Source organism: Hemicordylus capensis, chromosome 16 (genome assembly GCF_027244095.1).
Source record: "Hemicordylus capensis ecotype Gifberg chromosome 16, rHemCap1.1.pri, whole genome shotgun sequence".
Classification (NCBI taxonomy): Eukaryota; Metazoa; Chordata; class Lepidosauria; order Squamata; family Cordylidae; genus Hemicordylus; species Hemicordylus capensis.
This window is the reverse complement of record NC_069672.1, coordinates 2,875,036-2,888,883: the sequence shown is the minus strand read 5'-3', so window position 1 is coordinate 2,888,883 and position 13,848 is coordinate 2,875,036. Positions and strand designations below refer to the sequence as shown.

General features: G+C 49.6%; 1 protein-coding gene across 4 annotated transcripts in view; it reads left to right on the top strand.

Annotated features, from left to right (window-relative positions):
- Positions 1-13,848, top strand: part of AJAP1 (adherens junctions associated protein 1) — a 233,696-nt gene that overhangs the window by 119,597 nt on the left and 100,251 nt on the right. For all 4 annotated transcript variants that reach the window (XM_053280912.1, XM_053280913.1, XM_053280911.1 and 1 more), the window contains one exon: positions 11,812-12,545. In XM_053280912.1, the coding sequence (XP_053136887.1) occupies positions 11,812-12,545 (734 nt within the window). The remainder of the gene's footprint in view (positions 1-11,811; positions 12,546-13,848) is intronic.

The window sequence follows — 13,848 nt, the reverse complement described above, 5'->3', positions numbered from 1 at the left end:
CTCAGCCCTAACTTGGAGATGCTGCCAGGGAGGGAACTTGGAACCTTCTTCTCTTCCTAGAGCGGCTCCATCTCCTGAGGGGAATATCTTGCAGTGCTGCTCACACTTCTAGTCTCCCATTCATTTGCAACCAGGGCAGACCCTGCTTAGCAAAGGGGACAACTCAGGCTTGCTACCACAAGACCAGCTCTCCTCCCTCTCCTGTAATTTAATCTTTGCAAGTACACACTACCACACATTGGGACAACTTTCCTAGCCTGGCTGGGCACTCCTCCAACTCTGTTTAGGGTCGTGTGAACAGCCCTAGAACTTGTTCCCACAACCAGCCATTTCTGTGTAGGTAAACCAGGATACGGAGGCTTATTTGGAGCCGTAGGAATCCTTCCTATCCAGCTCCTGCCTCATTGGGTAGCCCAGCTTTTTAACCCAGGTCTGAACCGAGGTCGGACAGAAATACTTGCTGTCCTACTTCAGAATTTGGTCATCTGGGCGATCATACTGAGTGTTTGAGCTCCCGGGAGCCATGTTGACCAACGATTTCTGAGGACAGCAGGGCTGGGCAGAGTGGAGGGGCTTCAGTACTGAGGTGGTCCTCTCCAGTGCCTTCGCATTGCATTGTGGAGTAGCTGGAGACCTGGATTTCAGTTCTGGAGAATATCACGGTGGCGTTGCTGTGGGCGTGCCACTGCCGAGCCGAAAAGGAGGCTCTCGTCATCTGGGACGGGGAGGTAGGATCCTGCCTTCCCACCCCATTTGATCGTGAGAACAGCCTTCTAGTAGGTGAATCGGATTGTTCTATCTGCCTTTGGCCGTAGCTGAGTGCATGGGCTAAATCCCCATCTGGCTTTTGAGAACAGAGCAAGAACCATTGGAAAACATTATAGGAGGGAAATAGGTTGTGATGGGAAACAAGCTCATAGAGGCTTCAGTGGGCTTCCGAGAACGAATGCGCAACGAGCCTCTTGAACTCATCTTCCCGTGTGCTGTCACACCTTAGGTGATAACGCTACAGCCGGAGGCTATTACACTTGCAAATTCCGATTCCGTTGAAGTGTTGCAGTGCACACTTTTCCCCCCTTTTTTTTGGAATGCGTCCCCCCTGGTGAAATAACTTTTCCTGCCTAATTAAGGCAGCCTGCCGCGTTTCCTTCTCGTCCGATTTTGTTTGGTTTGCTGGCAAATTGACATTGCAGTTCACATGAATTTGCATAACAAGGTGCTCTCAGCATTGGCATTTCGCAGAGAAATGATGTATAAATGTATTTATTTGAGAGCTCGGTGGAATATTTGCACTTTTTGAGTTTTGGGAAGACGCGGGGTGGGAATGTGTCCCGCAAATCATTTAGATCAGGGATTCTGAAACTTGGATCCCAAGAGGTTGGTGAATTAGAATTCCCATCATCCCAGCTACAACGGCTTGCAATTGTGGCTGGGGATGATGGGAGTTGTAGTCCCACAACATCTGGGGACCTAGTCTGAGAACTGCTGATTTAGATTATTTTGCCCACAACACTGTTCAAGGCCATTGCTTTCTGTTTCGAGGTTGCTGAGTTGTGTGCCTCCAAGAGACCAATATGTTATGCGGCAGCTAACAAATCAAATGTGTTATTATTATTGTTACTCTTATTTCTCTGACTGCTGCTATTGCATCCTCCTTCTGGGATTAATTATGTAGACATCTATCAGATTTGACTACATGATGCCCTGAGGGCAATCATGGCAAGTGAGGGTCAGGGCAAGTGAGGGTAAAGCAAATGAATAACTGAAGGCATGCCAAACAATCCAGCCGAAAGGGTAGACATTTTTCAGCCTTCCGGAAAAGGTTCACAAAAAGCCCAAGCCTTTGGAGAGGAGAGCTGGTCTTGTGGTAGCAAGCACGACTTGTCCCCTTAGCTACTGTAAGCAGGGTCTGCCCCTGGTTTGCATTTGAATGGGAGAGCAGAAGTGTGAGCACTGTGAGAGATTCCCCTCGGGAAGGAGCCCCTCTGGGAAGAGCATCTAGGTTCCAGGTTCCCTCCCTGACAGCATCTCCAAGAGATGGCGGAGAGAGATTCCTGCCTGCAACCTTGGAGAAGCTGCTGCCAGTCTGTGAAGACAATACTGAGTGAGATGGACCAAGGGTCTGACTCAGTATATGGCAGCTTCCTCTGTTCCGATGTGATTGTTCCCCTCTGAGATGCAGCATCTCCAGAGACTTTACTTACCAACAACAATGTTGATCTCGTGTTTTACTCAAAGGCATCAGATAGAAATCGCCATGCTCTAGGAGAGCTCCTGCCAGCTTAAAACGGGGATTCTCTAAAGGAACATGGCTCTGGGTTGGGTTTCCCCCCCTTCCAAATATCCCGCCAGATATTCTCACGTTTCAATATTTGCTTTGAAAGTAGCACATTTGACACCACTTGCTAAATTGCTTGAAAAGGTGTGTGGGGGGGGACTGAATTCAGCACACTGAACATTTGTGTTGCTTTCTGTCACTTATTGCCTTGCCCAATGCTCTTTCCCTGGTGGCAGCTTCTTCTTCTTTTCACATTCTCCACTTTTGCCCTCAAGGTGCTCAGACTCATAGGAACATAGGAAGCTGCCGTATACTGAGTCAGACCATTGGTCCATCTAGCTCAGTATTGTCTTCACAGACTGGCAGTGGCTTCTCCAAGGTTGCAGGCAAGAATTTCTCTCAGCCCTGTCTTGGAGATGCTGCCAGGGAGGGGACTTGGAACCTTCTGCTCTCCCCAGAGTGGCTCCATCTCCTGAGGGGGAATCTCTTGCAGTGCTCACACTTCTAATCTCCCATTCATATGCAACCAGGGTGGACCCTGCTTAGCTAAGGGGACAAGTCATGCTTGCTACCACAAGACCAGCTCTCTCCTCACTCATCTGCCATCCTCCCGCTGAATCCAGTTGGGATTCCGGTTGGCTGTGCGGGACCCACAATTGCTTTGTTGACAAGCCTCCTCCATGGGGCAATCACAATGAAACTAGCATCAGGTTGGGACTAGCCAGTGCATAGATCCAGACGACTCTTCTGCATGGACACAGAAGGCAGGCGAGCGGATCTTGTGTTAACAAGCATGGATTATCCTCTTTGCTAAGCAGAGCTTACCTCGGTTCCCATCCAGGTGGGTGACTGCGTGTGAGCCCCGAAAGATAATAGAGTAGGGGGCTGCAGCTCAGGAGAAGAACATCTGCTTTGCACGCAGAAGGTTCAATCCCTGGCAGCATCTCCAGGTGTGTGCCGGAAGAGTCTTGGCACACAACATGGTGTTCCTGGAAGGAGTGGGGGCAGCTATACATCAGCTCACATGCTGCCCGGATGCTGCTGGTGGGAGGGGGGCTGGTCTGTGGCAGCAAGCATGAATTTCCCCCTTTGCTAAGCAGGGTCCAACATGGTTTACACTTGAATGGGAAACTACATGTGAGCACTGTAAGATATTTCCTTTAGGGGACGGGGCAGCTGTGGGAAGAGCATCTGCATGTTTGCATGCAGAATGTCCCAAGTTCCCTCCCGGGCATCTCCAGCCAGGACTGAGAAAGTCTACTGCGACTATTGATATACCACTTTTCAACAAAAGCTCCCCAAGGGGGCTCCGTAGAGAAAGAAAGAATGCATAAGTAACACGGCCTCCTGTCCCCAAAGAGCTCACCATCTAAAAAAGAAACATAAGAGAGACACCAGCAACAGCCATGGGAAGGATGCTGCGCTGGGGACGGATAGGGCCAGTTGCTCTCCCCCTGCTCAGTCAAGAGATCACAACTTTTTAAAAGTGCCTCTTCGCTCCGTTAGCTCTTCCCTGCAAGCATGGAGAAGTTGCTGCCTAGGTCGGCGATCCTGAGCTAGATGGATCAATGGTCTGATTCAGGAGAAGGCAGGTTCCTATGGTGGGACATTTCTTTCTGTCCAGTTCTAGTTCTGAACTCCTTGCCTGTGCTTCAGAAACAGCCTACTCCTTGTCCCACTGGACAGCACCCCATCTCCACCAGCACCCACACTCTTATGTTGGCAGGAACAGGATGCATCCTGGCATCAGTGACACAGACCAATGGAGGGGCTATGGGGTTAAATGACAGAATACGCAAGGGACAGCCAGATGTATGAATGCAGAGACAGAAAAGAGCTTAGAGAACTAGAAGCAACGCAATGCAAATTAGGGATGTGTACAAATTGAAAATGTTGATTCAATTCACAATCCAATTACCTTTCAATCAAATTTTGAAAACTGGTTTCAAATCATAATCGAATTTGAAAATTCGTTTTGAATTCAAATTGCATTTGAATCCATTCGAGCCTGTTTGGGCACCTTTTTAAACCAACCATTGGGCCTGAATGGTTTTTAAAAGGTGCCCAATGGCCCTTGAATTGCCTTTGAATCGAATTTTGAACATTTGATTAGAATCTGAATCTAATTGCCTTGTTAAGGGGTGAATCGATTTGGATTTGAATCACTCAAATCCCCCAGATTCGAACGGAATCAATTCAAATTCGAATCAGTCCGCACATGCCTAATGCAAATGCGTTTGCTATGAATTTTGAGAATTTGCCAGCACTGCGCTGTGCTTTCCACAATCGTAAAAAATGAACACAAAGTGAAGGGAGCCTGTTTGGTGCAGGCCTTCTCTTGGCTGCCTCTGAATGACAGGGGATCCGTTTCCCTCTCAAGTGGCATAATGAGAGGCAGAAAACAGTTGCGGCTTCCAAGGAGAATGGTGGGAATAATAATAAAAAAGATCCTCTCTCATCTCAGAGGCGCCACTCGTTTTCAAAAGGGAAATTCAAAGCAAAAGAAATGACACACACACCCCCACCCACCACTCGCTCAGCCTGCTTGAATCATGTTGATTACAGCAATTGCCAGGATGCTTTCTAACCAGAAAGGTTTTGCCTGATTGCCTGGTCCACTGCTAATTTGTTTCACAGAAAACACCTTATTTTCTAAATTAGCAACCAAGGGTGTGTGTGTGTGTGTGTGTACACACTGTGTAAAATGCTTTAAATCCAGAATAGAGAGAAGGTTCAGTTTGGGGCATTATGAGGTTCTTAAAAGATCCCAGCTCTGGCTGACAGCCTCCCCTGACCTTGCTAATTAAACCTTTTCATGCTCTCTAAAAGAATCAAGCACTTTCTTCCAGGTTTTGAAGCCATTCTTTCTCTTCATCATCAGTTACTGGTTGCATTTCTCTGTCGCCACACACAACTGTCCCATGGCAGCTAGGGGTGTGCATGTGGCCAGCATTTCCGGTTCGGTTTGAGTCTGGACCAGACCCACACCGGACCGGGCCAGTTTGGTCTGGCCAGGCCCTCCTGAAACACCCCCCACACACATTTTGGTTCAGTCCAGGGGTGGTGGTTCACGGAACATTTTCGACACCGGACCTGTTTGCACACCCCTAATGGCAGCCTACCAAAATAAAACAATAAAACCCACTGGTGGAAACCTGACTTCAAAACTGTTACAGATTTCAAACAGCAATGAAACCAACTCCCAACTTGTCAAAGTCTTGCTTCCACAAATGAATCTTGAGAGCGCTTTTAAAGGGCTCTTACACCCGCAGGGAGTTCATTCCAAAGTCTTGGGGCTGCTAGAGAAAAGGCTTGGCCCTTAGGAGCTGCGGGCAACTGCCGACGGACTTCTCCTGAAGATCTAAATGAGTGGCGGGGATCTTGAAGCAGAAGACACCCTCTCAGGTGGATACTCTGAGTCCAATCCATTAAACACCGGCATGTCCCTGTTTATATCTGATGTGCTTTGGACAGGGTTGCTAGGGGTCCTGTTAAGACTGACCCACAGTAATTGCTTTATTTTCAAATTTCCATCCCTTCTTCATTCACTTTCCGTGAACTTGCCACCTTGTACAATTTGCTGCTGTCGGGATTACTTTGTTTTTGGTATCACATCCCTCAACTTCTTTGTGTGTGGCAGGGGTTACTTTGCTGCCACATAGTTTTTTTTTAAACAGAGGGCAGTTTGTTGGTTTGTTTGTTTAAAATATTGATATCCCGCCCCTCCAGTACACAGTAATTGCTCAGGGCATCTCACAGCCATAAAATAGATACAGTAGACAATAAAAGTAATAAAATTAAACAAATCAAGTAAACAAATTAAAAGTTAGGTTAAAAACCACCACCAGTATTATGTTTGAATTAAAAGTTATTTTAAAAGCTAAAAACTGAGAATTATAAAAACTGGAAACTAAAGAACCTACCAGATACAACCAAAAATGGATGGAGCATGAAAAAGCCTCCTTTGAAAGGTGTGTGTTTTAGTTGTTTTTAAAAAACACTGAGGGAGGGAGCATGGCGAAGCTCTTCAAGGAGGGCGTTCCAAAGCCAAGGGGCCACAACCAAAAAGGCCCTGTCTAGTCCCTGCCCTGGCAGATTCATATGGGCAAATGTGGTCCAACAGGTACCCTGGCCCCAAGCTGTGTAGGGCTTTAAAGGTCAAGACCAGCACCTATTAATCTAGCCCGGAAGTGGACCAGTAACCAGTGAAGCTGCCGCAGGATGGATACATCTCATGGAACGACTTGCAGCCACGAGCATCCTTGCAGCAGCATTCTGGACCAGCTGAAGCTTCCGAACAGTCTTCAAGGGGAGCCCCAAGTGCAGTGCAGTGCAGTAGTCCAATCTGGATGTTACCAACGCATGAGTGACTGAGGTCTGGTCCAGTTTAGGAATCTGCCTTCTACTGAGTGAGACCCTTGGTCCATCTAGCTCAGTATTGTCTGCACAGACTGGCAGTGGCTTCTTCAAGGTTGCAGACAGGAGTCTCTCCCAGACCTATCTTGGGGATGCTGCCAGAGAGGGAGCAGAAGGTTTCAAGTTCCCTCCCAGGCAGCATCTCCAAGATAGGGCTGAGAGAGATTCCTGCTTGCAGCCTTGGAGAAGCTACTGCCAGTCTGGGTAGACAATACTGAGCTAGACGGACCAAGGGCCTGACTCATGATATGGCAGCTTTCTATCTATCTATCTATCTATCTATCTATCTATCTATCTATCTATCTATCTATCTATCTATCTCTTTGGCATCTCCCGGTAGGACTGGGCATGACTTCTGTCTGGAACTGCCAGTCAGGGTAGGTCATACTAAGCTAGACTTGGCACATGGCAACTTTCTGTGTCCTTAATTATACAGTGGACTAGCTGTGCATTTACAAGGTTCTGGAAAAAAAATCCCGATATTAAGAGCGAAACGAGAGCGGACTCCTAGTGTATCCGTTCTCTCTGGGGTGAGGGGTCATGCAGCCTCCGACTCGGGGGAGAGATTCAGATCAGAACCATTTCAGAATGCCTGCCCAATATATTCGTGAACTGAATTGCTGGTGTGTGTTTTTTTGGATTTTTTATTTTTAAAAAATGCATGTGGATCTTTGGGCTGCGGTGTCCGTCTCAGGCAAAGGGGAACGGGCTTCCTTTTCTTTGTGTGGCTGGCAAGCCCGGCTTGTTGGGAACACAGAATTTCCGTTGGCTGCCTCCAAACAATTTGGTGGCGTGTTGCCTAGACAACCAGCCCTCCCACACGTTGCTGTCTTATTCGGGAAGACATGCTGTCAGCTCCCTTGCAAACACAAAAGACATGGGAGATTGGGACGTCGCTTGAGATACCTTCCACCCGCTGATGGGACTTGGGCATTTGGGCCCCAGATTTTGCCTTACTGAGAAATTGGGGATCATTTGGGCTATGCATGTTGCTTTACCTGACCCATGCCGGGACGAGAGGAGGGCTGGTCTTATAGTAGCAAGCATGACTTAATATAGGAACATAGGAAGCTGCCATATACTGAGTCAGACCATTGGTCTATCTAGCTCAGTATTGTCTTCCCAGACTGGCAGCGGCTTCTCCAAAGTTTCAGGCAGGAATCTCTCTCAGCCCTATCTTGGAGATATTGCCTGAGAGGGAACTTGAAACCTTCTGCTTTCCCCAGAGCAGCTCCATCCCCTAAGGGGGATATCTTACAGTGGCACACTTCTAGTCTCCCATCCATATGCAACCAGGGCAGACCCTGCTTAGCTAAGGGGACAAGTCATGCTTGCTACCACCAGACCAGCTCTCCTCTCCATGCATGCCACAGCCTCCTCCGGAGAGGAGGAGGACAACGTTGAGTCATGTTGACGCGTTGCAGACTGCAAGGTTCGTGTTAGCAGAGGTTGAAATGCCACACCGGGAGAAAAGCGAGCTGTGTGCCAAGGGATGGCGCGATGTGAATGCCGAGATGGATGCCCTGTCAGGCGTGTGGTGCGCGGCAGTCTCTTTCTCCGGCGAGAAGAGATTTCAGATCGCATTAAAAGAGTTTGCCAAAGTCCCAGATTGAGTCTGACATGCCATTATAAATGACAGTCGAGCCAAGTTTTTTCCTTCTCTCTCTCTCTCTCTCTCTCTCTCTCTCTCTCTCTCTCTCTCTCTCTCTCTCTCTCTCTCTTGTTTTTTTTTTACTGTTAAAGACCAGTTTTGCTTTAATGTTCTCTTTGGAAGGCTGAACTCCGCACTTCTCCCGGGTGGTACTTGGGAGTTACCTGCTCATGGATGACAGATGAGAATCGTTTCCCATCCTGGCTTCCATTCATTTTGGCTCAGAAATCCAATACCCCCACCGGTGAGTATGCCCCATACTCACAGGTGGGGGGTATTATTTCAAGCCCAGTTTCAATGGGAACTGGCTCCATCAGTGGGGGGGGGGGAACTGCCCCCCCCCTTTCTGGACACCTATGAGGGGACAGCTTATCTGACCTCCATCAAACTACATCAAGTATTTAAAATTTATTTGTTTAAAAAAAAAAGATTCTGGGAGTTGTAGCCCACAACTTCTGGGAATCCCTGTTAGAGGGAACACTGGTCCCTGTGATAGGACCCATCTGGACTCCAATGGGTCTCCTATCCTCGAAGATCCTCCTATCCTCCTGATCCTCTAAGACACGGATTCTCAACGTTGGGTCCCCAGACTTATTGGAATTATTGGACTTCAACGCCCATAATTCCCAACCAAAGGCCGCGGGGACTGGGGATTATGGGAGTTGAAGTCCAATAACATCTGGGGACCCAACGTTGAGACTCCCTGCTCTTGGTGGTAATGCACACGAATGGTTCTCTTTGCTAAGCAGGGTCCACCCTAGTTTGCATTTGGATGGGCGACTACCTGCATGAGCCGTGTAAGAGATTCCGCTTCGGGGTTGGGGCTGCTCTGGGAAGAGCCTTTGCATGCTTGGAGGAAAGCGCCAGGTGCGTCTTGAGTGAAGTGCCGGCCATCCGCGGCAGATCCGGTAATTCACTGCAGGCAACGCAGAGTCATCCAGTGACCCTCTTGCTTTGGGGCCGATGCAGCCATCCCAGAGTGCCGCCGTCCCGTCCTGGGGCTCTGTTCTTTGTGGCGGGGCTGAGCCTGCCAGGTCCGATGGTGCGTCATGCCCAGTCAGCAAGGCATAATGCGGTGATTCTCCTTCCTCATCCAGCTCCATTCCATTTCATTAAAAAGGGAGAAGTTTTATAGCCTCTTGGACGTGGCCACGTGGGACAAAGAGAGGCGTCTTATCTCCCGAGCGCTAAATTATACTGTCGAGGGGTGAGTCAGCCGCCTGGCTGCCGAGAAGAGCCGCGGGAGGGTTCGAGACGAGTTCTTACTCACCCGTCAGAGATGTGGGGCGGACTGTTTTCGGCCGAACGTTTCCCCACACTTTGATTCCCGTGGGCAGTCTTCCGTTTCTAAAAGTTCTACGTGGCTTCTTGGGAAACGCCGGCGGCAGGGGCATAGCGAGGGGAGAGCGGGCCTGTGTTCACTCCTCTCCCCGGTGGCCCCACAGAGTGAGAAAGATCATGAAGAAAATAGGGAGGGGGTGGAGCTGGGGGTCCCCTCAGGGGCCAGGGGGGGGGCTGGGTTCTTTAAACCCAGCCACTCAATTATAGCTACACCCCTGGTTTGTGGCACAAGGAGAGGAAATTAATATGCTGGAGCTGGTTTTTTTTTTTTTTTAAGCTAGAAACAGGTTGTATAACTTGCCAGAGTAGATCACAGTCCGTGATTCCCTGGTGCTGACTACAAGTCCCATCACCCGCAACTGCAATGGCCTTTGGCTGGGGATTATGGGAGCTGTCATCAACCACATCTGGGGATCACAGTTACAGGGGACATTGATGGCAAGCGTTTTAGGGCGCCAGGAAAATTTGTATAGCTTTTTTTTTTTTTTTTTAAGGAAAAGATGTGTGTAAATTGTATGCAGATGACAGGGGAAATTTGCCTAGGATTCCCCCCCCCCCGCAAAAAAAAAATTCCCAGGAAATTTCCCAATTCAAAAGCTTGCAGAAAAGCCACATTGCTAGTGACAATTACTAAATGGGTGCTCCGTGTTTCGAGGCACTCTGCGATCAGATGCTTGTGGACAGATGGCATAGCCGACAGGAGTTGTGATGTTGTTGTGACGAGGTTCTGCCTTCTCCTCTCTTTCCTTTCCAGGAACCAACTTGTTCATAAGACAGCCATCGCCTCCTTAGACTTCTGCTACTACAGTTAACACTGCATTTTATTTCTTGGTGATTTGTTTCGTGCCAGCGGTGTGGAAGGGGCTGTAAAGGCTTGTGGAAAGAAACACCTTATTCCTGCACTCTCTGCAGCAGAGCTGCAAACAAATTCCTGCCTGAAACTGAAATTGCTGCCAGTCACAGTAGACAATACTGGACTGTGCAAATGAATATGCAAATGAGTGTGCAAATGAGTATGCAAATGAAGCATGTTTTCAAGAAACCTTCCCCCACCCAGGGACATAGGAACATAGGAAGCTGCCATATACTGAGTCAGACCATTGGTCTATCTAGCTCAGTATTGTCTTCACAGACTGGCAGCAGCTTCTCCAAGGTTACAGGCAGGAATCTCTCTCAGCCCTCTCTTGGAGATGCTGCCAGGGAGGGAACTTGGAACCTAGACGCTCTTCCCAGAGCGGCTCCATCCCCTGAGGGGAAGATCTTTCAGTGCTCACACTTCTAGTCTGCCTTTCATATGCAACCAGGGCGGACCCTGCTTAGCTAAGGGGACAAGTCACGCTTGCAACCACCAGACCAGCTCTCCACCCCAGTTCCACACTTTGGGGTGGAGGCCATAGCTCAGTGGTAGAGAAACGGCTTTGCGTGCTGAAGGTCCCAGGTTCAATTCCTGCGAGTATCTCCAGGTAGTCCTAAACCTTGAAGAGCTGCTGCCAGTCAGTGTAGACAAGATTGAGCTAGATGGACCAAGGGTCTGACTCGGCATCAGGCAGTTGTCTATGTGTTCAGAGTTTGAGGGGACAGGGCCATCGCTGAATGGCAGAGCATCTGCTTGGTCCCGGGTTCAATCCCTGGCAGGACCTCCAGGTACTTCTGGGAAAGACTCCCACCTGCAACCTTGGAGAGCTGCTGCCAAGTCAGAATAGACAATATTGAGCTGGATTGTCCAAAGGTCTGGCTCAGTGGAAGGTCCCTGTACGTGGCTTCCTTCGTCCCTGTGAGGGTCCCAGTGGCCAGGAGCCTCTCAACTCAGTCCAGGCTGACTCTGCCGGAGGGGTGACGATTAAATTAAGGGGAAGGCGATGCATTATGAGAGGGTAAGAGATGGTCAGCTTTGGAAATGATGACCAGAACCATGAAGCTGAGAAAAGATGCCAAGAGAGTCACTCCCCTTGACCTCAGCAGACCGGAAGCATCCAGCTACTTGGGCTGGCTGCTTCTTCTTCTTCTTCTTCTTCTTCTTCTTCTTCTTCTTCTTCTTCTTCTTCTTCTTCTTCTTCTTCTTCTTCTTCTTCTGTGCATTGCCCTTTCCTGCTTCCCTCTAATACCGCCGTCTCTCCATCCACAGGTCAGGGTATCCTGTAAGAAGCCATGCTTGGATTTTAATAGCCATGTTCCGACTCGCCATGGATTTCACCTCTTGCGACTCTTTGGGCCAAGGCCCCAACCGGCTCCGGCCTTTGCAGAGACCCGCCCGTTGGCACGGATTTGCCCATAATCCTTTGTGGAGCTTTAGATATGGGCCACAGGCGAGGGGTCGTGGGCTTCTGGGGAGCCTGGTCTTCCCCTCTTGGGAACGGTCTCACGGACAGCCGCCCACGTCTCATTCCAAACGGCTGCACAAAGCCGTGGACCTCCTGTGGAAAAGCAGGCGAACCGAGCACGTGGCACCTGGGAAATCTCGCCCTTCTTTGGCTGACGGGAGTACGGAGTACCAGACTTACTTGAAAAGGCGGAAACGGTTTCTCCAGGCCATCAGCAAGCCCACGACGGAGAACGAGGTGATTGTGTGGGGATCGACGAGTCCTTTGGAACCCCTGGAGACCAGCATGTTCCCGGGGATTTATGTTCCGGCCACCACTCTGGTTTCACGCAGCAGAACGCCGCACACGACCACCACTACCACTACCACCACCATCACCACCACCACTGCCACTTCCACAACAGTTCAGCCCAAAGGCCCTAGAGCTGGGGTGGACCTCCCCAAGAACAACCCTGGTGGGGTTAGCACAATGATCCCCCCCGCCACGCCTGATGGGAATAATAAAGTTGTCCCACCGAAGCCACCAGGAGAAACTTCAGGTATGTGAGTCTATTGCTTGTGGATGTGGGAAGGTCGCATTCATTGCTGATGGTTGACCCAAGCTGAAACAAAAGTACATAGGCCATTCTTTGGGGAAACTGTGATCAGAGAGTGGAAACATCTGGCCACTCGGGTTTTTGGTGCCCGAGGCTATGTTTGACTTTGGTGCCCGCCCCCACCACACACACACACACAGCCAGCCTAGAAGTGCATAAAGGTAAAGTGTGCCATCGAGTCGATTTTGACTCCTGGCGCCCACAGAGCCCTGTGGTTGTCTTTGGTAGAATACAGGAGGGGTTGACCATTGCCTCCTCCCGCGCAGTATGAGATGATGCCTTTCAGCATCTTCCTATATCGCTGCTGCCCAATATAGGTGTTTCCCATAGTCTGGGAAACAGACCAGCGGGGATTCGAACCGGCAACCTTCTGCTTGTTAGTCAAGCATTTCCCTGCTGCGCGTAGCCCTGGCTTTAACTTAAGCCACATTCACCAGGTCAAATAGCCAGCCTGCACGGATGACCAGCAAATAACTACCCCACATTGGTTTGAGGATCCAGTGGGAGAGAGTTCCTAAGCTATTACGGGGCCAAAACTCAGACACTTGAGATGAAAATATGCTGCTGTTAATTGTGACATCTGAGACCATTGCTTTTTGGAAATGAATGCCGAGTCAGGCAATTCATCTTCAAGAGAGGAGGTGCAGTTTATGAGTCTAGCTGGTTACTGGGGGCTGAGGTGCCATGAACACTCTTGTATTTTGGGGTGTGGAATGTGCAGGTCCTTTAGGGAGCAGAGTGTAGGATTACACGGTGCATTCTTACCCCGCTGTGCAGTACTTTAGGAATGCATTGCAAGAGGGAGAGAGATAATAACTGGCAATGCTATATTCTGGCACTGTTTTTTCACCCCAAAGAACTGGCGCCCTAGGCAGCCACCTAGGTCTGCCTAGTGGCTGTGCTAGCCCTGATCCGGTGTGAATAACTGGATGTGTGTAATGACTTTGGCCATGAGGGTGGGGGTTGATGAGAGTGGCAATCAATAATTGGCAGAATAAATGGCAGAGCTTATGCACCCCACCCCCAAGAACTGGCACCCTAGGGTGGCTGGCCCTGGTGGCAGCCCAAAATCTCTGTGCCACCCTCTGCCTCATGAGACCCCCCCCTTCATTCCTTCCTCTCATTTTAAAAACAAGGCCAGTAGGGCATCCTGCTGCTGAACGTGCACCCCCAAAATCTGCAGCCTGGTATGACTGCTCCACACGGCCTGATGGAACGGCCGCCCTGAAGTTCACCACTCAACTGC